This window comes from Barbus barbus (assembly GCF_936440315.1).
Source record: "Barbus barbus genome assembly, chromosome: 49".
Classification (NCBI taxonomy): domain Eukaryota; kingdom Metazoa; phylum Chordata; class Actinopteri; order Cypriniformes; family Cyprinidae; genus Barbus; species Barbus barbus.
The window spans coordinates 22,343,282-22,369,991 of NC_136727.1; the positions used below are offsets into that span (position 1 = coordinate 22,343,282).

General features: G+C 36.9%; 2 protein-coding genes across 4 annotated transcripts in view; both read left to right on the forward strand.

The window, feature by feature from the left end:
- Positions 1-24,494, forward strand: part of LOC306867836 (protein TASOR-like) — a 51,100-nt gene extending 26,606 nt beyond the window's left edge. The window contains exons 14-24 of one of the 3 annotated variants that reach the window (XM_079413746.1): positions 1,517-2,095; positions 3,202-3,563; positions 6,760-6,810; positions 10,603-10,729; positions 12,340-13,346; positions 15,540-15,662; positions 15,771-15,930; positions 17,415-17,523; positions 17,661-17,839; positions 20,458-20,613; positions 23,220-24,491. In XM_079413746.1, coding sequence (XP_079269872.1) covers positions 1,517-2,095; positions 3,202-3,563; positions 6,760-6,810; positions 10,603-10,729; positions 12,340-13,346; positions 15,540-15,662; positions 15,771-15,930; positions 17,415-17,523; positions 17,661-17,839; positions 20,458-20,613; positions 23,220-23,359 — 2,993 coding nt within the window. In that variant the 3' untranslated portion in view covers positions 23,360-24,491. Of the gene's footprint in view, positions 1-1,516; positions 2,096-3,201; positions 3,564-6,759; positions 6,811-10,602; positions 10,730-12,339; positions 13,347-15,539; positions 15,663-15,770; positions 15,931-17,414; positions 17,524-17,660; positions 17,840-20,457; positions 22,605-23,219 lie in introns of those variants that run through there. The other 2 variants (XM_079413747.1, XM_079413748.1) reach the window with 2 other exon arrangements.
- LOC306867837 (uncharacterized protein) lies at positions 23,440-24,493 on the forward strand (the record flags this gene model as incomplete). Its single annotated transcript, XM_079413749.1, has 1 exon — positions 23,440-24,493. The coding sequence occupies one exon, from the start codon at positions 23,440-23,442 to the stop codon at positions 24,217-24,219; it is 780 nt and encodes a 259-aa protein (XP_079269875.1). The 3' UTR covers positions 24,220-24,493.
- Positions 24,495-26,710: the final 2,216 nt, after the last annotated feature.

The window sequence follows — 26,710 nt, forward strand, 5'->3', positions numbered from 1 at the left end:
CTTAATAGTAAAGGCCAAAATTTTTTTTGACGGACAAAAGTTTCGGAGGCAGTGTGCAAACTTGATTGACACAACGTGAGGTCGTATTTATTTTTTAACGTGCGAAAATTTTGGATGAAAATTTCGGACTCAGTGTGTAGAGACCTCAAGTTAAAACAATTAACAATAACAATTTGCTGAAAGCTTATAAGTATAATGCATTTTAAATGTATTCAAAATGTACATTGCAATGCCTTATATATTTTCATAAATGTAACAACGTTAAAAGTAGTGCTGTCAAACAATCGCATCCAAAATAAGTTTTTGTTTGCATAACATGTGTACTGTGTATATTTATTATGTATATATATACACACACATACATGTATATATTTTGAAAATATTTACGTTTGTATTTATATTCATATAATTTATATTGTAAATGTTAAATATATTTCATATATAAACATATTTTTTTGAAAAATATACACGTATGTGTGTATTTATATATACATAATAAATATACACCGTACACACATATATTATGCAAACAAAAACTTTTGTTTTGGATGTGCTTTGTTTTTTTGTGTTTTAATGTATTATACTTTCTAAAGGTGTGACTGTAAATCGATAAGTATTATAATAAACAGTGTTGGGAAGGTTACTTTGAAAACGAGACCCTATTTGAAATGTAATAAGTAGTGCAACTTTACATTACTTTAATAAAGTAATGTAGCTGATTACATTTGATTGCTTTTCTAAATTGAAATTTCTAAATTTTTCTAATCTGTTAATCATTTTCAAACATGTAAAGCAGGCAGGGTTAACCTTACAGGAGTACTCATCACTGATTACTGTCAGACTTTCAAAATCCTTCATAACTTGAATTAAGATCAAATAAACGTGTCCTAAACTCCTGAAACATTGGTGTCTCCTATTTTAGAGCAGTCAAGGCAATTTTGGAAAGAAATCAATCAAATCTTTGTGTGAAAATATTCAAGGTGCCCTTGTTACACGTTACATGTACTTACTATTATAATAACAATTTATAATGCATAATTGCCTGCAAGTAACCCTAATCCTAACCATACAGTAAATACATGTAGCTAATTAATATTACTCAGTACTTAAATGTATAATTGCACTGTAACAACGACACCTTAAAATAGTGTAACCCATTTATTTTGTTATTAAATTACGTAACTCCGTTACATGTTTGTAGTGCATCATTTACATAAAGGCTTTAAATTAAAGTGTGAACCAATTAACTATAAATTATGCAAGGAAATAGCAACAATGCAGAACAAATGTTCCAATCAGCAGTTGCCGATATTATTTCAGTTTAATTTGTATTTTTCAAAAGTTATTTTTTAGATTCAGCCGACAGTGGCATTCAGAACACAACAATGTACAGACTCAAGCTGCCTTTGCTTGAAGTGTCTACGTTTTCATATTTCCATAGTGTGTTTCACCAATCAGATCTTGTTTGGTCTTAATTTTGTGATGTCGTAATGAAACAGTCTTTGTCTTGGTAAAGCTTTAAACCCCTCTGAGAGCAGCAGACCCGTGTCGTCAGAGCACCACAGTCCCATCATGCCCCAGCACGACTGGTTCGTCTCCGCTCTTCACTGCGCTCTGAGCAAGGCTCACGCCGAGCCTCCCGCTGACCTCGGCGCCGCCGTGGAGCAGCAGGTTTATGACTACCTTACGAACCTCCGCGAGGGCAACCCCCTGCAGCGCGCTCGGACCGACTACGACCCCAAACTGGACGCCAGGGAGAAACTGTTTCCCGCGCCCCGGCAGAAGACCAACTGGGAGAGCTTCCTGCGGCCCTACATCTACAAGCCGGCCGTGTTCACCATGCTCCTGGAGAGCGTGAAGAAGAAGGTGGAGGAGCTCCGGGCTCAGACGGAGAGAGCAGCCTCTCATAGTGACCCGGACAAAGTCCAGGAGCTGCTGAAGCTCATCCAGCTCAACAAGAAGAGCTCGAAGGGACAGGCGGGAGATCCAGAGGTGGCGGAGGAATCCTGCACGCTGAAGAGGAAGGTGGATCTCGACGCTCATGAGGGAAGCTCAAAACGCCTGAGAAATCAGCCCAGCGAAGAACTAAGAGAAGGTGAGGAGAACGAAGATCTGGGCTGCACCGTGAATCCTGTTTTGAATGTGATCACGATTTCTGTTTCTCTTGATTTATTATGCAATCGTCTGTGGTATTTCTACGTTGGTTTTTATCCTTTCATTTTGTATTCTTACATCAAGCCTCAACAAGCTTTCATGGTTGTGGTTGCCAGATTGTATGTAATTTGAAGTTCAGTAATTTCTATTGAGATATTCTCCCCAAAATAAAAGTATAAGGGGCCATTCACACAGAACTAATTTCGTTAGCCGTTTTTAATTTAGTCTTAGTCTTAGACTTTAAAATTAATCTCAGTCCTGTCAAATGTGCTTTTTACTCCTCTTTAATTTTACGCCTCAATTTAGTCCTGAAGTAGTAGTCTTCTTCCAGGAAATCAGTCTATTAAATTCAGGACTAGACTAAGTCTATTTAAAACCATGACAGAGAAAGCAGATTTCTGTTATTCCGGTTAAAGGGCCATTTTAGTCTAGGACTAGGATTAGTCTTAATGTCCGTCCAGGAAACCACCCCTAAATGTTTGAGCATTTTAGTCTAGTTTTAGTCAATTAAATCTTTTCGTCATGCTTTTTAATGGTTAAACTGATTTAGATTTAAATGGTTAAATAATTATTTGTGTTAAATTATAATTGCAATGATTGTTGTCATTTGATAAATTTATTTTTGCATTTTAGGTATTGCACTTTCACCAGTAAGCACAAATCAATGGAATGTGGACTTGTGCGTTGTGTGTGAACGGCTTGGTTTCAGCAAACAACATCATCTCCGCATTGATGTTCTCTTTTTCCGCAATATTTTGAATAAACAAAGCAGCAGCGCCACATCCAGTGTGTTCGACTGGATAGGCAAAAAAAAGCATTAAAATGCAATGGAACCCATTGTCATCACATCTTGTGCACCACTGATAAGGCTGCTTGACGCACACCTAAAAATTCAAATGCAGCATTTTTGCATTCGAATGTGGATTTTTATTTTAAATTCGATGAATATTTTAAATTCTAATTTTTTTTTGACAGCCCTAGATTGAATTGTGTAACAGCTGTTTACTGTTGCTGTTAGTCGTTAATCTAGTGTCCTCTCTTCATCAGCGGACGACAGACAGTCCACTCCATCTCTGGCTAATATTCTGAGCAGCGTCGGTCTTCAGGACACAGACCTGAGGAAGAACAAAACTCAGGGAGTGCTGAAGATCATGGAGATCCTGGACCGCTTCGGAAAGACCAGTCTGGACACGGACCTGCGCAGAGACAAGAGGAAGGGGGCGCTAGAGGTCTTACGAATGATAGACACCCTGACCAGAGGCGCCGCAGAGTCGCATGAAGACACCGAGACGATGGACGCGATGGACATTTCTGACAGCATGGCCAGACTCGGCCTTCCAACCGACCGCGACATCGACCTCAGGAAGAGATTTGTGGAGGATGAACCCGAAAGGAGCGACTGTCTGGAGGTAGATCAGTGTGCTCAAACTACTCATTCACACCAACACAAACTGTACTTTAGTAGGGCTGCCCGTAAATAGATGACGAGAAGAGGCTTAGTCGACTAACATTTTGCTAGCTATGCTGCCTACACATGCTATCGGAAATGTCCTATTTCCCACCTGTAAAGTCGTGATTACAAGCTTGTCATGTTCAAGTGCTTTAATGTTGGAAATAATTAAATGTAGCATCCCATTGGTTGACAATCGTATAAACATTCACGTGCTATACATGCAGTTTGCTGACAATTCTGGAATTTCGGTCAAATACATGCTTATTTCACTGCTTATAAAACATACAATATGCTTCGAATGATCGTTCATATCTAGCCTATAAAGACACTACTTTAGCGACAAGATAAAGGGATGTAGTTGTTGTGAGAGCAGCTTTGACAGCAGCAATGGTTGGCCCCTCCACCATGTATAAAGTTTATGACCCGCCCAACTCGGAAAGTCGGGTATAAAAATTATTTCAGTAATTTCCCAGTAATAAATACGACTTGAGAGGCCGTTCACATGCTATTTCCGGTCAGGAAACTCGTGTTTACGATAATTCCGATAGCACGTGAAGGCAGCATACGTCACATAAAAAAGTGGTCCATATCCGGGATGGACAGATAGTTAACGGCTGGTCCTTGCAGTGATCGGGCAGGAAATACAAACGTTTGTCATTTATTCATCTCAAATATGGCTTATTTGAAACTGAAATATGTACAATGCCATTCAAAAGTTTGGGATCAGTAAGATTTTCATTTGCTCATCAAGGCTTTTATCTATTTGATCAAAAATACAGGAAAAAAATTATATCTAATGAAATATTATTACAATTTAAAATAAGTTTTTTTTTTTTTTTAATAAAATTTAAATATATTTCTGTGATGCATTGCTGTATTTTCAGCATCATTACTCCAGTCTTCAGTGTCACATGATCTTTCAGAAATCATAATAATATGCTGATTTATTATCAGTGTTGGAAACTGATGTTTTTTTACAGGATTCTTTGAATAAAAAGTTCAAAATAAGTGTTTATTTAAAATTGACATGTTGTTACAATATACACTACTATTCAAAAGTTTGAGGTCAGTCAATTTTGTTTTCTTTTTTTATACTTTTATTAATACTTTTATTCAGCAAGGACGTGTTAAATGGATAAAAAGTGATAGTAAAGACATAATATTGTTAGAAAAGATTTCTATTTTGAATAAACGCTGTTCTTTTTAACATTTTATTCAAAGAATCAAAGAAAAAAGTATCACAGGTTCCAAAAAATGTTAAGAAGCACACCAGTTTCAACTGATTATTTAAATGATCTAGGGGTGCAACGGTACACTTATTCGTGCTGAACATTTTCGGTGCGGGTCTTTCGGTTCAGTAAGCATGTAACAAATCACTTCAAATAAATTTTTCAGGAAATTCAGGCAATACAAGCCATTTTGGTGCTCTTTGATGTGGCGAGACAGAACGCCTTAGTTCCAACAGTGATCTAATAGTGAACGCAATCATCCCTTCATCTTTACTACTAGTTTTAACGTGAAATAAACATGAATGAAAATCTCACGCAATCACTGTTTCACTCGCTGAAAGACGCCATTAAAACAGCTTGTAAACAAAATGTCACGCAGCAAGTCATCAGTGTCCACATCTCGTTATTTGCTAGAGAAATGAAGTCTAGAGAAGAGCATTTTGAGAGATATTAGACTATATACTTCATTATATTTTACTTTACCTGTTAGTGATGTCTTGATTTATTTAATATTTAAATACATCTTTTATGAAACAAGTTGACAGCCACTGTGTAATTGATTATATTTCAGCAACAAATAGAAATTGTATAATTTAGAAGTTCATTTAAAAACTGCATAATGTGCAGTTTACATGTTTGCATGCACATTTTTAATTTGAGTGTTGATTATTATAGTTAAAAATAAATAGTGCTTGAATGTTGGGCTCTGTTGTTAATTGTAACTTTATAGTAATGTAAAAGGGCTCCCTATAGTTTAGAGCAGAAGCTGAGGTAGATTTTTATCCCCATCAAAATTTTAATTTTCTTTAAACAAATTAAATTACAAAGCAATTTGTTCAGTAAACCATTGTTTAATTAAAAAAAAAGTTTAGTTTTTTCCTCCTGCTGTACCGAAACGTGACGTCATGTTTGTGTACCGTTACACCCCTAAAATGAACCAATTAAAATACAATAAAAAATACTCTCTGATTATGTAATGTGTATAAATGGTGCATTTCTCTATCAATGCTTGTCCACTCTACTGCAGAGATTTGTTTGTGTATTAATAAATTAATAAATAGTTGTAATATCTCTTATCGCTATTTTTCCCAACACAAGCTTCATGCATGTTTGAGTGCGGAATGGGCTGTATATTAAAGGCCACCTAGTATATATTTAGGTAATTAAATTAATATAAATGTGTGATTTAGTCAACTAATGGATTAAATTAACAACTATAACAAAAATCTTTAGTCAGGGGCAGCCCTAATATTAAGCAATACTTGAACATGTACATTCTGTTGTCGTTCCAAACCTGTGTGAAAGTATACAGCGACCAGAGTTTGTTAGGCTTCAGAAGTGACCAAAATAGTCCAAACTACGTGTTATAAACCAAGTTTTTTTATCTGTATTTTGAGTGAACCGTTTTAAAACTCAGATATGGAGCCGTTGACAGCACTGATGTTTGGTCACGAGATGCATGAAAACTATTTTTGTGTTCATACAAGTGTTAGTCCATTCCAGAGATTTGGTTTCAGGGAAGATTTATCAGTGACTTATGAAGTGCACTTTTTCATATGGCTTTGTTCATTATATTTAAAAGAGCGTCCAGAATATTCTCAAAAAATTCAGCCTTTGTATTTCCCTGAAGAAAAAAGTCATACAGGTTTGGAAAGACTTGAGGGTGTAAATGTGAACAGAATTGATTTCCTTTGGCTTTCAACAATTTCGTTATCTTGATGCAACAGCTTTGAGACATGAGTACATTGAAGGAGAGCTTAGTGTAGAAATTTAAGGGTAGAGTTTGGGGAGAAAGGTTTTCAAGAAGGGTAGATGCCATTCTAATGGTCTAATTTTGACCAAATGTCATTCCCAAAGTGTGTTTTGGGCTAGTTTCCCTTTGTTTTGAGTAAAGCTGTTAGTTGAAGTGCTTGATTTTCACAGAAAGAGCGTGCAACAGGCTACATAAAGAAGACGCAGGTGAAGAGAGGAAAGGTGGGTGAGAGAAAGTTTATGCTGGTGATAGGACGAGACTAAACAACTTTGACTTAAAGGGGTCATGAACTGCCTTTTGTTTTTTATTTTGTACTATTCTCCAAGGTCCACTTATGTCATCAAGATTTTTACTTTAAAAAACATGATTTAGAAGTAACAGTAATTTTCTGTCCTGTTTAAACCCCCTCATCAGAGCGCTCTGTTTGAATAGGCCTGGTGGATTGTGGGCTCGGAAGTAAACGCCCACTGCTATGATTGGCTAATAGGTGTGTATATTTCACAGCCTTCACAGATGGACGCTGCTGTGGTTTAGGATTAAAACGCATAAATAGCTCAATACATAGTTAAATTAAACAGACAGCAATGTGGAATCAGTGGGCGGGGCAAAACAGGCAGTGCTGTAGAATCGGTGGGAGGGGCTAAATAGGCAGTGATGTAGAGGAGGCGGTGCTTATCCACACTATTACATCATAGAGTGGCACATTACACAAGCTGTAGATTGGCTTCAATATAAGCTGTTTTTTTTTTTTTTTAGACAAACAATAAAGTTTTGATTTCTGAAACTTACAGTATGTTTTATAGCACAATGACCTCTTATGTCAAAAGATCACAAGAATTTTGTTTTCTCAGTTCATGACCACTTTAATGATTATTAGTCCACTAGAAAACACATTTATTCGGGGGCAGCCCTAATATTACTTGAACATGTACATTCTGTTGTCATCCCAAACCTGATATCTTATTATCTTATATCTTAGAGAGATATTAAGATCCAGCTTATTTCAGAATAGTCCAGCTTATTCATTATATACATTGTGTAAGTTTTTTTTTTTAGAGATATTTTGAGTGATGAACAGAAAAGTTTTAAAACTGTTCATTATATTTCAAATGGTGCCCAAAATATTCTTTAAAAATTCAGCCTTTTGTTCCTCCGGGGAAAAAAAAAATGTAGGTTTGGAATGACTTCAGGGTGAGTAAATGAGAACATAATTGATGTACTTTGGCTGTAAATAGTTTGATAATGTTGATGCAACAGGTTTGTGAAATGAATACTTTTAAGGAGAGGTTAGTGTAGAAATGTACATTTGGGATGAGTGGTTTTCAAGAAAGGTAGGTGCCATTCTGCAAGTCTAATGTTGACCAAATTGCTTTCCCAAAGTGTCAGGAAAAAAAGCTGTTAGCTGAAGTGCTTGATTTTTCACAGAAAAAGCGTGCAACAGGCTACGTAGAGAAGACACAGGTGAAGAGAGGAAAGGTGGGTGAGCGTTTGTGGCAGAAAGAGAATCTCATGCAGGTGATGGGACGAGAAGTTACATTGTGGCACTAAACAAACGAAAAATGCTTCATTGCTGAGAAATCAGATATCTTCATAAAAATTCTCTAACACACTTGTGTGATACAGTTCATATAAAGATGACTTTATCTTGAATCACACACTCTGGCTATGTTTGGAATGGCATATATTGTGTACTTCATACTACGAGCAAACATTATCTAACCATAAGCATTTCAGAGAGTAGCATACTACATTGTACATATAAGATTTTTTAGTTTTCCTTCCGTTTTAAATTGCCGTGCACATTTTACTTTAGCTTTCAAATTAGCGGCAATTGGGCGTCGATTGCTTGAATTCAATTCAAGCAACAACAAAATACAATGTAGAACATAGAACTTTTATTAACAAAACAAATAAAAATACACCATGCTATATGCCTAATATAAAATATCAAATAACAAAGTTTAGGTAGCCTATACAAAACTGAAGATCAGTAAACACTGTGGAACCAAATAAATAAGAAACGTACGTTTATTAGCAAAACGAATAAGAAAGCTTGGAGACATGGCATGCTTGATGTAAAATAAAAAAACAGTTTAAATAAAAATCTGCAAACACTGTGGAACCAAATGAATAAGAAACAAAATATTTTAAAAAACTTCCAATATCACCTTAGATTAATGGCAGAAGACAACAACAGCTTTTCAAAATCCAAATAATTCCAAATATTTTTAAAACAGGCGCTTTTGCGTTTGGTTTTGAAACTCTTCTGCCATCGTCTTGTCTGTCTCACCTCTCTCTTCTTGTCAGCTTCTCCTCTCGTGATAAATGAAGTCTGATCTGTGAGGCGACTGTTGTTCGGCAGCCAGGTTCAGTTTTAATTGTAGTGTCTGTTCTCTAACTCAGGGGTTTTCAACCCGTGGGGCGCCAGCACCTGTCAAGGGGGGCGCGAGCATCAATTAATTCAGAGACATTGCCTTGAAGATTTACGAATACGAGCTTTCAAATCTTCAGCCATCCGCTAGGGGGCAATCAGACTCCCGCTGTTAGGCGACAGTGAGTGTGTTGGGGGGGGGCGCGAGTGAAATTAGACAAACGTGGGGGGGCGCATGTCCTAAAAGGTTGAAAACCCCTGCTCTAACTGAACTGAATGATTTTTATTAGGCTACTATAAAAAAAAATGTAATTAAAAAAACGACGGTGAGGCGGTGCCACGGTGGGCAAGTGACATAACCGGTGTTGGGGCTTCACACCAGTAAAACCATCAACACATCTATCGCAGACACCCATCATTAAACTAGACATCTGCTTAGATTGCAGACTGAAATGCCATGATTTGCCATGAATGCCAAGGAGAACGAGCTGCTTTAAAATGTTAAATGTAAAATGTCACTTTAAACTCAATGTCATAATTTTACAAAACATTGTCTTGTGCTTTAGCTTGAAATCATCAATCATGCAGGGCTCATGCTGTACTCATAAAGCCAGACAGGAACTATTTAAATAAATAAATGACTAAACGTGACTAATGCACAGCTGAACATCTGGAATACACAAACAGACGAGTGGAGCGATACAAACAGTGCTGATAGACTGGTACCTCAACACTCTTGGGATGCTGCTCAGTCAGCATCTTTCATTTTCAGATGCACGTGACAGTCATTTATTTTTCTTTAAAGCTTATTGAAAGTTTCTCTTTTGTCAGTTCATCCATATGGAAAATATAGAATAATATAAGATCGTCTTATATACAAGACAATGTTTTGTAAAATCAGTGCTTATTAGTTTCATAATATGAAAGCAGCCCATTATAAAACACAAAATAGGTGCATGTATTTGTCATATGCAGCTATGTAATAGAGGGAAATGATTTTCTTATTTATTGGAAATATACTTCCAATAAATGGCATTTATATATGTGCACCTGAGCTGCAGTGTTAAGAAACTGCTGTTATTCTGAACACCAATTATGTTGCTTTTATGCAACAATGCTGTAGCTTAGGGAATATACAGTATAATACTAATGTACAAACATGAAGTATAAGAGTGCATTGTTTTTTGTTTTTTTTACTTTAAGGCAGCGCAAAGGTTATTTCACAATTGAATCCCTTTTTTATTTTTGTCTTTACTCAAATAATGACTTCTGATTCAAGCACACTATATTGTGTCTTATACACAGTGTGCTCTGGTGTTTTAATGGAAATCCACGTACTGTACTCGTCACAGTATATATTCTGTGTAGTAGTGTGCCGTTCCTTTCATAGCCAGTGTTGTGCGGTGAATGTAGAGCAGCGAGTTGTTTCCTCACCTGCAATTGAATTAATGTAGCCTATTTACTGAACAAAACAGAGCAGATGAGTTGGAGTACTAGAATACTACTGAATATGAGTTATGCTCTTTATTAAATGATTTGCATCTAGCCAAAAGTATTGTTTATTTGTATGTATTTATTCACTCATTTGATTTAGAGTCCTGAACTCTTGGTGGTGGTTTTGACTATGTTTTTGCTGTTTCAGGAGGAGACCGCAGGTAGTTTGAGTAGTTTAGAAGCATTTAGCCCTTGTTCAGATTCTGGAGGACAGCAGCGTGGCGTTAACCTGCTCGGGGAGAAGACCATTCCATGGGTGCTGATTCCCATCACAGGTAAACTCCGTTCATGTGATGTGAAGAACAGTTCAAAGTGTCTAATAATGACCTTGCAAGTCAACAAGTAACACTGCAAAACAAATAATTATTCATTTTCTCCATTTTTTTTTTCCACACTTTTTTTCTTATTAGCATGCATATTGACTGTATAAAGCACATATTAATGCCTTATTCTGCATGACCATATTCTAGATCCTTTAACCCAACCCAATACCTAAACATAACTACTACAATAGCTACCTTGCTATCAATAAGCAAAAGAGTTTATTGAAGGAAAACTCTTATTTATTAGTGAATATGATCTGCATTCACTAATCTAATGTCTATACAAGTTCTGCCCTAATAAAATACTAAAAGGCTTAAAGAGAAACTCAGCATTTTTCAGTTTGGAAGCTGCATTAAGTCTTAATTTGTGATCTCAACGTTTGTGAAATCAGAGTTGTATTAATTTGAGTTCAGTAGTCTATTGTATATCTGTTTATATATCTAATGCAATATGGGAACACACATAACAGTGTTTCCTTTTTAAAATGTAAAAAGTAGTGCTGTCAAACTATTAATCACATCCAAAATAAGAGTTTTTGTTTACATATGTGTGTGTGCCGTGCATATTTATTATGTATATATAAATACACATGCATACAGTATATATTTTGAAAATATTTACATGTATATATTTATATTCATATAATTTGTTGTATAAATATATTTAATATATAAATTAGTGCTGTCAAATGATTAATCGCGATTAATCGCATCCAAAATAAAAGCTTTTGTTTACATAATATATGTAGGTGTGCTGTGTATATTTATGTATATATAAATACACACACATGCTTATATATATTATGAAAATATTTACATGCATACATATATTTATATATAATATAAATAAGAAGTTACATTTAATATGAACTGGTGCTGTCAAAGGATTATTAGCGATTAATCACATCCAAAATTAAGTTTTTGTTTACATAATATATGTGTGCTGTGTATATTTATGTATATATAAATGCAAACACATGCATATATATATATATATATATATATATATATATATATATATATATATATATATATATATATATAGATAAGGAAAATGTTATGTTTATATACTAAATATATTTATGTATATTATAAAATATAAGAATATAAATGTATATACATGTAAATATTTTCCAAATTGTAACTGTTTATTTATATACATAATAAATATACACAGTACACATATATATATATATTGTGTGTAAACAACAACTTTTATTTTGGATGCGATTTAATTGTTTGACAGCACTAATATGAACATAACATATTTATCTTAAATATATGCATGCATGTGTGTGTTTTTATATATATATATATATATATATATATATATATATATATATATATATATATATATATATATATATATATATATATATATATATATATAATAAACAACACACACAAAAACGTTTATTTTGGATGCGATTAATCTCGATTAATCGTTTGACAGCACTAATAAAAGGCAGACCTCAGTCATTTTCATTGCATGCCAGTTGTTTGTGGTTCATAAAAATACAAAATACTTTAAAGAATCTGGATTTTCTCAATTCCTTGATTAGGTCTGAAAACGGAGAGATATTCCCAGAGACAGATGGACTATCCTGAAGACCCACGCTTCGTTCAGAGCCCAACCGTGTCTACACACGCCACACCTGACGTAAAGGACCTGTCCCCTCCCTACCAGCCGGACAGCAGCAACACAGCGGTGGATCTGGATGTGCAGACGGCAGCAGAGGTTGAGGATGAAGAGCCTGTCGCTCCGGCTGTGGCCACAGCGTGTCCTGCAGACGGCAGCGGTTTTGACCACATAGTCAACGAGCTCGTGTCTGGCTTCTCCAGTGAGGTCGAGCAGCTTTTGAGGGCCAAACGTATTTTTTATGTTTCTTGCTCCAGCACTCAGGGCTCACGAGAACCACTCCAGACTCCAGCTGTGCCACTTTCCAATTACGTGTCAAAGTACAACACTCCGTTTCCCGTCAGTAACTACATCAGCTCTTTTCACGACAGCCTGATGGTGTTCATAGACCCTCAGCACGTCAGTCAATACCACGAAGATGTGACTTCCTCCTCATCTGCTGCAGAAGTTCCTTCAGATGTCCCTGATACGTCCTCCAGCTTTAATCCATGTGCTTCCTCGCCTTCCATCAACACCTTTGAGTCATCTCTGACACCATGCTCCCCTTCTAGTGCCCTACCTGACCCATTGACGCAGCCTAAACTTCACTCAAGTTTGCCCGACCCTGATCTCCAGGAGACACCCCAGCAGATGTGGGCATTAGAGCAGGACTCGGTGACCCAGAAAACTCAGGACGCAAATGTCCCTCATGAGATGAATGGTAGTTTGGTTGCTGAGACTACAGGAGCTGTGGAGGGTCACCCCGCCGTGCTAGCTGAAGACGGCCAGATGGGACACGCTCATTCTGCCATCAGCAGTATCATCGATCAGCTGCAGCCCGAGGTGATCAGTAACCTGGTGGAGATCATTAAAGGAGTTCAGAAGAACATAGTCTACTTCTACATCCATTCCACCGATGAGGAGGAGAGTGACGTCTGCTGGGAAATTAAGGTACATGTAGTGCTGCAGTGGCTCTGTCAGTCCAAATCCATAGCTGCGGGAACATATTTTATCTGGGGGGCGGAGCTTGATGTTGCAGGGCGGGGCTACTGTGTTGTTATACAGCCCAAACACTTATAGATGAATATACAAATTAATGAAGACTGAGTTGTATGAGAACGATATGTGATATAAACAATATATTTTTTCTTTAGTATTTGTATTATTTTCAGGGGATTTTACTCCATATTAACCTCTAAATTATGCACCGTTTATTTACATTTACATTTATTCATTTAGCTGATGCTTTGGACTTACAATTGCTATATATGTCAGAGGTCGCACGCCTCTGGAGCAACTAGGGGTTAAGTGTCTTGCTCAGGGACACATTGGTGTCTCACAGTGGATTCGAACCCGGGTCTCTCACACCAAAGGCATGTGTCGTTTATCATCTGCAATACCACGGTGTAACCACTGGATGGCTGTATAGCCCTATATATAAATACGTATAAACCGTTTGCTGAAAAATTACGTGAGAGCATGAAGACATAAAGCTTATGTATTGGGTTATTCATGTAGATATATTTTCAGACATTTTTAAAGACCGCTTTTACTAAAAGTTGATAATTGTTGATTTGAAGTGTCAGTTGTTATTATTATTGCGGTCAAATCTGCATTTTGTTACTCACACTATCTACAGTGTTATCAGTCACACGAAAGTCATCAATAAATATCGGTTCAGCGTTACCATGAACCGAGATGGTCTGCGGTCGAATTGCATGTAATGTAATGAATCAAATTCAGATTCGAGTAGCTAAAAAGGTTTTACAAAGCATTGACAGCGCTTCGAAACAATGTTGTTAAGCATTATGAAATGTAGAGGCTAAGTGACTCACGCAGTGATTAACAATGCTCCGATCCAGTGGCCAAAAAGCTCTCTGATCTAAAAGTCATCAACATATAAAAATTAAATAATTTTTAGAGTAATTTTATGAACAAATGTTGAAAAATAAAAAAATTCAAGCTGTCGAAATCCTTTTTTTGCGCATATCCCATTGGAATCCGATCATGGTTAGCAAGTGTAAACCGATTTGTAAAAAATCTACATCCATTTCAGTCTGGATTTTGCACAGCTTTTTCACATTCCCACGCCACGTAAATTGTAAACACGAAATCGCTGACTCGTTCACTAATCTCTATGTAGTGTATAACAGTTGAGTACACTATATCAGAAAGAAGAGAACGAATTCTGTCACTGCTCTTGACTGTAACTTTAATAAGAAATTTGATTTACACAGTGAAAACCCATGCAGTGTCTTTGATGAATTTATACAATGTAGCATTTTTATTTCATAACCTTATTAAAAGCAAAAATAACCATATCGTCATCGTGATATAAAATTACTCATATTGTGATATAAGATTTTGTTCATATAGCCCACCTCTAGCTTAATATGTTCATAATCATTCAATAAAATTAAAATACTGTCAACAAAAATTAACACATTGCACATGCACATAACCCATAAATGTTATGTGTTTATCATTTTTAGTATTTGGAAACTCTCCTGAGCATTATGACAGTAGTTAGGTGACCGTTAATTTTACATTAGGATGAATACGCTACGTACAGGTAATTAGCGAATATATTTTTTTAAATCATCCATCAAATTATCATCACCTCTCTACCATTTTTTGTAAGTTAACAATTCCACCTCAGTAAGACTGTATTGCTGTTATTGTTTTATTCAGTAAAATGAAAAAGTGCCACGGCACACTCAAATTGGATTTGAACAGTGGCGATACACAATAGTGGACAGTCAGTCATTTAGATCGGATTTGCACACAGATCGGATGTGGACTGACAGTGTGAACAAGGCTTTCTTACACTTGGTATAAATGTGTTTCTAATGCATATCCATGGCACAATTTATAAAAATATCCCACACTATTAGAAATTCAGAGCATCTTTACACCAGTATTAAGTGCTTTTCACTTGAGGTCAGATGTTAGTAGCAGGTGCAAATATGGCCAATTAGGCATGAAGTGCAGAACTTGAAGTGTGGAAATGTAGCTTCAGTGCAAGTGTAACTTACTAACAAGTGCTACATGAATTGAGGAGGATATAAAGGCTATTTGTCACACTTAAGTTGCCTAGAGATCTGTAGACATACTAACCCTTTACTGTTTCAACATTCGTAACAGGAATATTTGAAAAAGTTGGGGGATTTGGAGTGTAACCCTCATGGTTTCCTTGAAAAAAACAGCAGTCAAGACAAGCTGCTGGTCATCATTCAGAATATAGACATCGCCGCACAGGTTCACAAGGTAAGCCAGAGCTCAGCAGCACTTCGATTTGAGATATAATATTAAAAAGTATGTTGATTTCTCTTAAATTTTGCAACCGGTTCCAGATGTTGTGTTCTCTACCCATAGATACCTTCTCTAGTTTCCCTGAAGAAGCATCCGTTTGTGAGCTTTGCTGGTGTAGACAACCTGAGTGACATTCAGAACCACACCTACAACGAGCTCTTTCAGTCCGGAGGCTTCATCGTGTCAGACGAGCACGTCCTGAACCCAGCCGTCATCACCGCAGGTACGTCATCTCGACAGGCTTTCACTGCGACCATAAATCCATGCAACACCATTCTCTCTGGAATCGATTCTGAGCTTAGTTTTTAACAGCAGGTGGCGCTCTAGGCTAGTTTTTAACAGCAAACACAGTCATGTAAGTCGTTAAATGTACTTGCACCTTGGCTTTTATGCCTTTATGATGTGAGATTAATGTAACGGAGTGTCTTTTTACACTTGGTGCAAATAGCCCGCCTTGTTGGCAGAGGCTATTTACACTAACTCCGCCCACCAACGTGTGATTGGGATAGTCGCAGATGGTAAAGCGTGTGCCATGGTCTTTTTGACGCGATCGACCCGGGTTCAAGCCCGCCTTTTGTCTAACTTTTTTTTTCTCCCTTTTCAAATCTCGTATCACATCATAAAGGCATTTATTTTCAATAAAAATTAAGGGAGTAGGGAGGGCTTTATTGTACAAGGTGGCATCCATTTAATAATTTAAACTAAAATGATAATTTACACTCAATACGTTATTATTGCATGCTGTTTTATAATGTACTACAATACTGTCAATAGTCTATAGCTATTTGCACTTAGTGTAAATAGCTGCTGGCTTTATGTAAACACAGCCCACTATGAACACCCTTGTAATTCGCATCAACCTTTTCGAACTGTGTGAATGATTATTTTATGTTCTAGTTCCTGTGTGTCAAAAAACACAGTGCCATCTGCTGTTTAAAAACTAAGCTCAGAATCGATTCCAGAGAGAATCACGAAGCCTTCCGATAATCTCTGAATCGATGCAGAACGATGTACTGTCGCAGCCATGGTTATCAGGTGTATTATTGACATTTAGGTTTATTTTATCAACTTAATATAGGGCTGGATGATTAAAGTAATCTCAAACGAAATTCAGAACCTCTAATCGACGTAACTTTTCCATGTCTATTATATTATTATTATTATTATTTTTATCCTGTTAATACTTAAAAACATGCTATTCGCATTGCATTATTATTATTTACAAGAGATACAAGTTATTTTCTATTTTTCACGTTTTCTTTTATGCAGTGTGTGCTTTTTTTATTTCAATTGTTTGAATTATTCAATAAATAACCATAATAAATCGTTTGTTTCCTTAAATTATTTTAAAATCACAAAAGCATGCACTCTTTCATTAGAAAAAACAATATCCCAACTTGTCAATGAACAAAAAACTAAAATATAATATAATAATGTAAAATAATAAATAAAAATAATCGTAATGAATACTAACATTTTAATAATAATAATAAAAAAACCTTGCTACGTATACTGCATTAAGCTAACTGAGACTTATCCAAAGCGACTTACAAATGAGGACAATGGAAGCAATCAACTAAATATAATGTAATCATTCATTAACTGTAGTCAAGGTTAAATGTTCAATTAATTGAGCTTTTGATTTTGGGTCATATCGTCCAGCCCTAACTTAACACGTTTCAGCAAAAGCGTTTCTTCTGTTTTTAGAGAAACTTCAAGATATCCTTGAGTACATTGAGCAGCTCAACTCTCCTCAGAGCCCCTGGAGGTGGAGGGTGCACTTCAAATCACACAAGAAACTCGGAGAGCACAGCAGGTTTGACACCGAACCCTTCAAACTTTGGAAGCGCAAGCACATCTTTTACCAAGTGGTGACAGAGAGAGTGGAATCTGGGTGAAATAGTGTTCTTCATGATTGATTGCACTGTAAGAACTGTTTGTTTCTGTTTCCAGGCTCAAACCTGATGCTTTGAAGCTGTTCGAGATCCTCAATGAATATGAGAAGAGACATATCATTGAGATCCTGTCGTACCACGACTGTGACACTCCATCCCGTCAAGCGCCTGACCTGGATTGCCTAGTGGATCTGCAAGCGAGATTCATCAAACAACGACACCTGATATTTCTGACAGGTGCTCTTAAACAGTATAATGACACGAGTGTACTGCGTGATCGATGTCTTGTAGGGCTGTCAAATTGGCTGAAAAACTACATTTGAATTTTGTACTAAAATATTTTCAATATATTAGAATATTTAATTATATTCTAATTTAAAATGCATCATTTCTGTTAGGGGGAAAAAAAAGCTTTTGCCTTCTCTCCTGAGGCCACAAGATCTCTTGTGCGAGACGCGAGTGCAGCGGTGATAGATGTCCTTCTAGAAAATGAGATAAATATGCGTTCTGTGTGAACGGCTTGGTTTTAAACAACATCTCCGCATTGATGTTCTCTTTTTCCGCTATATTTTGAATGAGCAATTTTAGTCTGGATGGACTAAAAAAAGCATTAAAATCTTGTGATGTCACATCTGATGTGCCACATATAAGGCTGCCTGACACTCATTTAAGATTCGAATGCAGCGTTTTTGCGTTCGAATGTGGATTTTAATTTTAAATTTGACGAATATTAATTTTTTATTTTTTTGACAGCCCTAACGTCTTGCAGTCTGTTGCTTACATCTTGCTGCTACATTTGCATAGTAGGGCTGTACCTGTCAGTGCTTTCCATTATTTGTGCACACACGAACTGAACTAAGGTTTGTAGTGCAATTTACAACGGCTTCGAACGTGGCTCAACCAATCAGAATCAAGGACCGGAAATATCTGTTTTATAATTTTTGAGGGCGACACACAAATCTTCAGAAGAACAAATAACAAAACCAAGCTAAATGCAGGATAAAAAGTGACCAAATAAAGAGGATCCAGCTCTCTACAATGCCTGCTGTAATCAACAAGTCATAGGGAATCACAGTAGGCTCTGTGTTTGAGATTGTGCAAGGTTCAAATTCAGTTCTAGGAACCAGAGGCTCTGGGCAGATATGTAGGGCCATATTCAATCCGTTTTATTTATTTCCAAATTCTGTTTTTTCTGTTTGAATTTTTCTGGGTTCCGGTTTTTTTTCTGATTGAATTTTTCTAGACTCTGTTTTAATTGTTAAATTAAACTTTATTCATCAAAAAGCATGTCTAATTAAAATCTTGAATCTTACAATATTAAACAACAATTTATTGAAAGTTTAACGAAAATTACATTTTTACAGGCCCTATGAATTTAGTTTTTTTTTCTCAAATTATTTTTACCAAATTATGTTTCCCATTAATTTCTGGATTCCATTTGAATGTTTTCATTAAATATTAATAATCAAAAGCATCTCAAATTAATTAATTTTATTTTTTCCAGAAATACTGTGTTGTGTATTTACATTTTTCTGCTAAATAAATTCTGGTAAATAATTGTTCTGGTAAATATTCCTTTAAAAATAATGTTTTAATAATAATTTTATTAATAGTAGTAGTACTATGTAGTAGTGTTTTGAAAAGTTTGGAGAAGCGAGACGCACCGCTGATATCAGATCTGTGAGAATGTGTCTAGTACACGATCACCTCTTGAAAAAGCAATTTGGAAAATGACATGCTTGGATTCTCTTGCCTTCGTGACATGATGGGACTATGATCGTACTGTATCGCGTATCTTGTCAGTGTGTGCACTTGCTTGGCCATTGTTAGTTGATAAACAGGAAAGTGGGTCTAGCTGAATTGAAATGGTGATTTGTTGGATTGGTATAAAAAAGGTTAAGGCAGCGGTCGCGGCAGTCGTCGTGTGAAGCCCTCTTAGTGTAAAGACCATCGACTCTACCGTGCGACTCCACCGGGCAGGGACTCCACCAAGGGATAGAAGTATCGCGCTTTATTGTAGTTTATTCATTTATATATTTATTATTGAAATGTTGTTATATGCATGTGTCAATTTTATTTAATTTCTTTATTTTCTTAAATGTGTAGGTATATAGTATTTATAGAGTTGTAACTTTTAGTTTTAGTTACTTTTTCTTATTTGTAAGTCGCTTTGGACAAAAGCGTCTGCTAAATGACAAAAGTAAAGTAAGTAAAAAGTACTATCATTACATTTAAGTAAAATTTCTGTTACCATTTCTTCAAGTTAAATTTTTGACTGGTTGCTTTCAAGACCTTTAAGTTTCTGTTCGTATATAAGATACGACAATAGTTTTTCTCACAAGAAACGGTCAAATGCTGATTAGGTGACTCTCAGAGCAGTTCTAGAGATGTTAGGGTTATATACTCAATATGAGTACATGAACATGTAATATGAGAATATTGAGACGACACTCTGAAATATCTGTGAGCTTCAGTATGTGTGTTGTAAACAAAACCGTGCGACTGCACCATTCATACACACAGAGACACGTAAATCATGCAGTATTAATTAATATTTACAATTTCTATATCGCATGCTGATCTACTTTTCATGTGTCCGTCCAAAATTTGGCAAATTCCATGAGATTCCGTGTCATTCAGTAAATTCGGTTTTTATGACTGGATTCCGTGATTTCCGTCCACATTGCGGAAACCATAGGGCCCTGCATATTTAATTGTCTACATATTGCTTTTTTTAAATACTGTTTTTATCAATTGCATTATTTAACAGTAAATTCTCTGGTGTTTTATGATTATGGAATTACTTGGCGAATGCTTATAACTTTAGTAAAGTTTGTTTAAATCCCGTCCAACAGGCTGCCAGTTTGAGATGTTTCCCCACTACTCCAGCAGTGGCATCGTCATTGCCAATGTTGATGACGTAAAGTTTATAATGAGCAGTTTAGCGGGTGGAGGAAATGTGGACAGCGCTCCATCGGCAGAGACTTATGACACTCCCGCTCCAGCATCATGTAAGTGATTCTGTGGTCTGACAGCATCCCAAACTACACGTCTTGCTCTCGCTGTGAATGAGTTTGCCACCACCAGCCCGAGTGATCTTTCATCACTGTCAAGAAGCCAGCTAAAACTCAAGGCACAGAAAAGCATGTCATGTCCATGAACTGCTGAACAAACAGTGTTTGCTAAAAGAGTACTGAAGGTTCTCAAACACGCAGCGGCATTATGCCATGATAATAACAACCAAAGTAGGAGACGAGACAGAGGAAACTGCTCAAAGCACAACATGAACTTCTGTTGCCTTTAAAGCCTTTTCATCTCATGGGTGGACAGACTTGGGTCAAATATTCAATAGAAATCATCTGTTTACCTTTGGGATCAACAGGTCTTTTGTGAACATTCACCTCTGAATATAACCATGGCATAGCTGTAACCAGGGTCCAAAATAAATAGTGTTTGTTTGTTTTTTTAGGGATTTGCCCAATTTTACGTACCTTGAAACAATATAATATATTTTTACAATTTTTTTTATTTTTGTCCTAATAATGATGAGAATTTTTCTTTTCTTCATACAAGATGAGGCAACAGTACCCGTCACAAAAATGTGAAGACATTACCTACCAAAATGAATATACTAGGAAATATATATTAGGAATAGGAAATGTTATGAGTCGCCACATGGAGTTTTTGGAGAAATAAAAGGCATCCTAGATAAATTTTGCATCAGATTATCACCACAAATATATCAAATAAATGTAATTTGACTCAGCACATTTTCAGACCTCTAGATCATTTGCTTTGTTCTGAATCAGGGACTTATATTGGCATAATGTGGCACTTTTGCTTTCACAAAACATCAATTGAAAGCATACCAGAATGTGTTTATGCAAGTAAAATTGGTCAGAGTGCAGCTGTTGATGTCTAGGGCTTCTGCTCATAGCTGATAAATGACATTTTACATGTATATATCTCTAGACAGCATTCTTGCAGTGCACATGTTTCAGTGGCCCAGGTGTCCTTGTTACAGTGTAATTATACATTTAAGTACCGGGTAACATTATTTAACTTACTTTATGGTTAGGATTAGGGGTTGACTTAGGCTTACATGCACATAATTATGCATATTTAATTGTTATTATAATAGTAAGTACATGTAACATGTACCTTAAAATAAAGTGTTACCAACATTCATTTTAAATTTACAACAAAATATCTGCTACTACTTTTTCAAATAAGTAACAGCAGTTACATTGTTTTCCCGTTTATTCACTGATAGCTCTTCTGTCCCCATGTTGAGAGAAATTGGGACATGCACACTTCCTTCACCAAGAGGCTTATTAATTTCACTTTTGGCGTGAAAGAGCCTTTACAGTTACCAAAAACAAATAAGCAAGCCCAGCCCTGGTGACAAAAAGTAATGCAATTAGTTACTTTCTTTCTAGACTAGAGTAATGCAATATTGTAATGCATTACTTTTAAAAGTAACTTTCCTCAACACCGGTTCATTAGAACCAAACTAAGAGAGAAAATGTTCAAGTTCAGAATCATATATTTTATAAACCATCCATTATGCTGCAGTTAGAAAGAAAGAAAGGAAGGTACCAGTCAACTGGCCAGTAACTCGTTTCATTTCTTATCAAAAGCCAATTGTTGCCTGCTGCTTTTGGCACTTGGCGAGTGCTTGTTTTGGACCTTGTGTGTGTGGGTTTGTAACCTTTTGCAGGTGTAAAGACTGTTGTTTAAAGATTCAAATTAGATGTAAAGGTTTACAGAATGCTATACGTCTTAAAAACACAAAGTAAAAAAAAAAGGTTCTGTTTTAATGTGTAAATACAGAAAGGGTTTCTGTTTGGAACCATAACTTTTTAACTGTTACATCACAACAGAAAAATAACCCTCGAGACCTATAAAGTAAACTGACATTAGTAATACTTTTTGTATCTGGTTAGGAAAAAAAAGACTGTATATATAGAATTCTTCCAATAAATGTATTTTGATAAATCCTACCTTTTTATCTCTTTTTTTTCCATTACGTTTTCTGTGTGTATTTCATGGTTGATGAAAATAAATAATTGTAAATGCCAGCAGAACTCATGCTTAGGATACTACAGTAACTTGAATGCAGCTCCTCTATATTTAGAATTAAAATTAATTTTGTGGGGCGTAAAGTTATTTTGGCATTGTAATCAAAGGCAACATTTAATTTTCTGAAAATGACCAATAATTCTGAATCTGAGTTTTATTTTGTCCACCAACATGCAAGTAGCTATTTTTGCTGTCATTTGAGCAAAACTTGATTGTTACACCACTTGACAATTTTTGAGTCTTTTATTGAAAATGACTGTTTTCCCTTGTAAAAAAAGATGCTTGAATATAGAGATTATAGACCAATTTCTATGCTCAAAATCTCTTGAAAAAACTTCTGTCACTGACTTTATCCTACATTCGGATCAAGCAGTTGTTAGATCATAATGTTGAGCCAGTTGAAAATTCTGTCATACGCATTGAAATCTTTTCTTCAAATTACGGATCAAATCCAGTTTATTGGGTGACTGCTATATGTTAAATTCATCTGAAGCTGTGATTGTTGATGGCTGTAACCCCTCTCTTGTCCCTGTAGTGAGAGACGATAGCATGTCCTTGGACTCGGACCTGGATTCTTCAGATAACATTGTCCTGGTCTCAGTCTCACCGGAGACGCCACGTGTCGTTCCAGACCAGCGCCCTCTCTCCGGGACCAAGCCAATCCGATCCCCGTGATCACAACCACCAGCGAGACGCCGAAACCATTAGACTTTGTGGCTCTCAGTGACGCGATTTCTCAGTTCAAGGCTTCCAAGATGTTTTCAAAGTCGGACGCCGGTGAATCTCTCCAGACGACTTTTGGAGTCGATCCTCACCAGAGCTTCCTGAGCCACAGCGATCTGTCCGATTCCTATCCTCAGTGCTCCTCGGAAAACCACAGTGCTTCCAATACTCGGCCTGAGACCCCAGTCAAAACTGAATCGACGGTCGCAGCAGCAGCTGGGGCTCCGCTGAGCTCTTCTTCTCCGGTCGAAGCCAGTCGTGAACTGGTCCAGTATGGAGAAACGGCAGCTGAGAGCACCAGCAGTATACTGAATGATTCCAAAGCTTGGCAGCAATCCTGCATTATCTCCACGGACACAACTAATGCTGGACAAGCGTCCAATGAACAAGAGAAGCCTGCAGTGAACAGTGCTAGTTCCTCTGAAGCAGCGGTCAAACACGGGAGCAGTGTTTTTCTTCCCAGAGCAGGCAGCTCTATACAGGGCTTTTATCCAGCACTGCAGACCTTCATGGCAGGACCTAAGTTCATCTCTCACAATGCTGCTGTTGGACTCAGGCATCCTCTTCTGAACTGCACCGTTTCCAACAGCCTCGGGGTTGTGGGAGCTCCTGTCTTCAGAGGGCTCTTGCCCAATCCTAGCATGCAGATGTGGAGCGGTGGTTTAGTGCAGGGCTCTGCCCTCTGGGGGGCGCACTATGGCGTAGATATGCAGCAGATCCACAGGTCTCCGTTCCTCCAGACCTGGCAGGGAAACCCTGCGTTTCAGGGCGACGCATATCATCCCAACAGAGGAGGATTCAGTGGCTGGTGAACCAACTAAGCCTGTAGATAGTTCTCAAACTCACGTTTACAACGGTCTCAGTTCGACTTTTGTATAATAGAAGAGAAATCAAACATTTCTAGGTTTTCACTGAAAGTGAATTAAAGTAATTCATTTCATATTTTTCAAGAGAGCATTATATTTGTATTTTGCTTTTGCATGTTGGTCGGGCTCATAATGTCGCCTTTTGTGAAGAAGCTCAAGGCCTTGGTTTTAATATTTTTTTATAAAGCCGATAATATACATTAAACAACTTTCAAACTAGTCTTTGTAACTGAGTGTGTCTGTATTGCTGATTCAGAAGTAATATTGGTCATGTATGTTGAGCAGAACTAGTGTGAAAAGTATGGTCAACTTCGTTTAATTTAAAAGGGTTTAAATACGTTTAATTCACATGTAGGGAAAACTGTAAAATTCACATTCAAGTCATAAAATCCAGTCAAACGAGTCACATTCAAGACTTGCAGTTCAAAATCAACCCCAGAGGCGTGCCTGATGTGTTACACATCTCCAATGAATCCTTCAGAAGAGCGTCTAACAGATTCATATGTCAGACAGCAGCATCTCCGCTGTTCACATCTTGCACTATAAAGTGCTGGTCCGGGTCTGGTCTTGTTTTTGGAAGCAGCTTTGGATCACACAGGTCTGAAAGGTGAGAAGTGGTTTCTGTGTTGTGTTTGCACTGCTCTCAGCTCTCGTTGTCTCTGCAGCAGACCCTGAAATAAAAGAAATCAACATCAGCATTTCATATATGGACTTCAGTGTTTCCTGCTGGATTTAGTTTGTTGCAGACAGGAAGCTCGTCCTTAATTCTGTTCTTTTGGCCAGTTAAGTAAACACTATTACACAGTTTTGGGTTACACTTTATTTTAAGGTGTCCTTGTTACAGTGTACGTATGACTGCTTTTGTGCTCCAGGGTCACACAAGTCGCTGGGGTATATTTGTAGCAATAGCCAACAATACATGGTATGGGTCAAAATAATAGATTTTTATTTTATGTAAAAAATCATTAGGATATTAAGATCATGTTCCATGAAGATATTTTGTACATTTCCTACCGTAAATGTATCAAAACTTAATGTTTGATTAGTAATATGCATTGCTAAGAACTTAATTTGGACAGCTTTAAAAGCCATTTTCTCAATATTTAGATTTTTTTGCACCCTTCCAGATTTTCAAATAGTTGTATCTCAGATATTGTCCTATAATCCTAACAAACCATACATCAATGGAAAGATTGTTTATTCAGCTTTCAGATGATGTAGAAATCTCAATTTCAAACGTGACCCAGGACCACAAAACCAGTCATAAGGGTCAAATTTTTAAGTACTGAGTAATATTAATTAGCCACATGTACTTACTATATGGTTGGGATTAGGGTTTGGTTTAGGGTTACTTGAATGTAATTATGCATAATTTATTGCTATTATAATTAGGGTTGCAAAAAGGGGGAAAATATCCAGTAAATCTTGGAAATATTCCAGAAATTTTGGAAACTTTCCAGGATTTTTTGGAATATTCCAGGGATTTTTGGAAGGTTTCCAGAAATTTTCCACCCCTTTGCAACCCTAATTATAATAGTAAGTACATGTGTAACAAGGACACTTTAAAAGTATTACCCGGTTTTGTTAAATCATTACAGAAAAATAATTTGTGACTGTATCTTTAACTGCATGTTATATAAAGACTCAGTAAATCAGTCCGTTTACGATCCATGCTGACAGACTGAAAGGAGAAAACGCTCCGAGCTCGTTCACGGTGCATATCTCATTTTAAAGCATTACCTGCCTGAGCTCAGACAGACCCTTCAGGATGGCCTGCTGTCGGTCAGTGCTTTTATGAGGAGGATGGAGGTCGTGCTGGACCAGAGGCGTCGTCTGCCTGCTGCTGCTGCTCACAACTGCAAGAAGCATCGTACACTTGACTTGTGCATTATATACACCTGACGTTTAAGTCTGCTTTGGCAGAGGGAACGATTGTTACTGAACCATGACTGTATTCATCACACACAGCACAAAATCGTGTATGGCCATTAAGATTTAAAAATAGATTTGACATTGTGCAAACACTACACCAGGTATTTTAACAGTCCTGTTTTGAGCTGAACAGTTATGAAATGCTGTATGGAAAATAACTGCGTGAAGCTCTTTCTTCAGCGGGGCACAAAAGGAGGGAATGTCAGGTTTGCAACAAAAGTAGCAAAATCCAGCTGTGCAAAGTTTGCCGCATTATGTGCAGTCCCATTTACCACTATTAGGCAAAGTCACCTGTAGTTTGCTGAGCTTCATGTGTCGGGGGTCTGGAGAGCGGAGCGAGGGGTCCATGTGATACTCCTCGTCTGTTCGCACATACGGCACATAGTCTAATAACGGCGGGTGGCCCGTGTTCTCCATCACCTGGTGAGAGGACTGATGCACACAGGTCTTCACTGCTGGAGACACAAGACATTCACATGCTTCAATCACTAGAAAACACATCAAG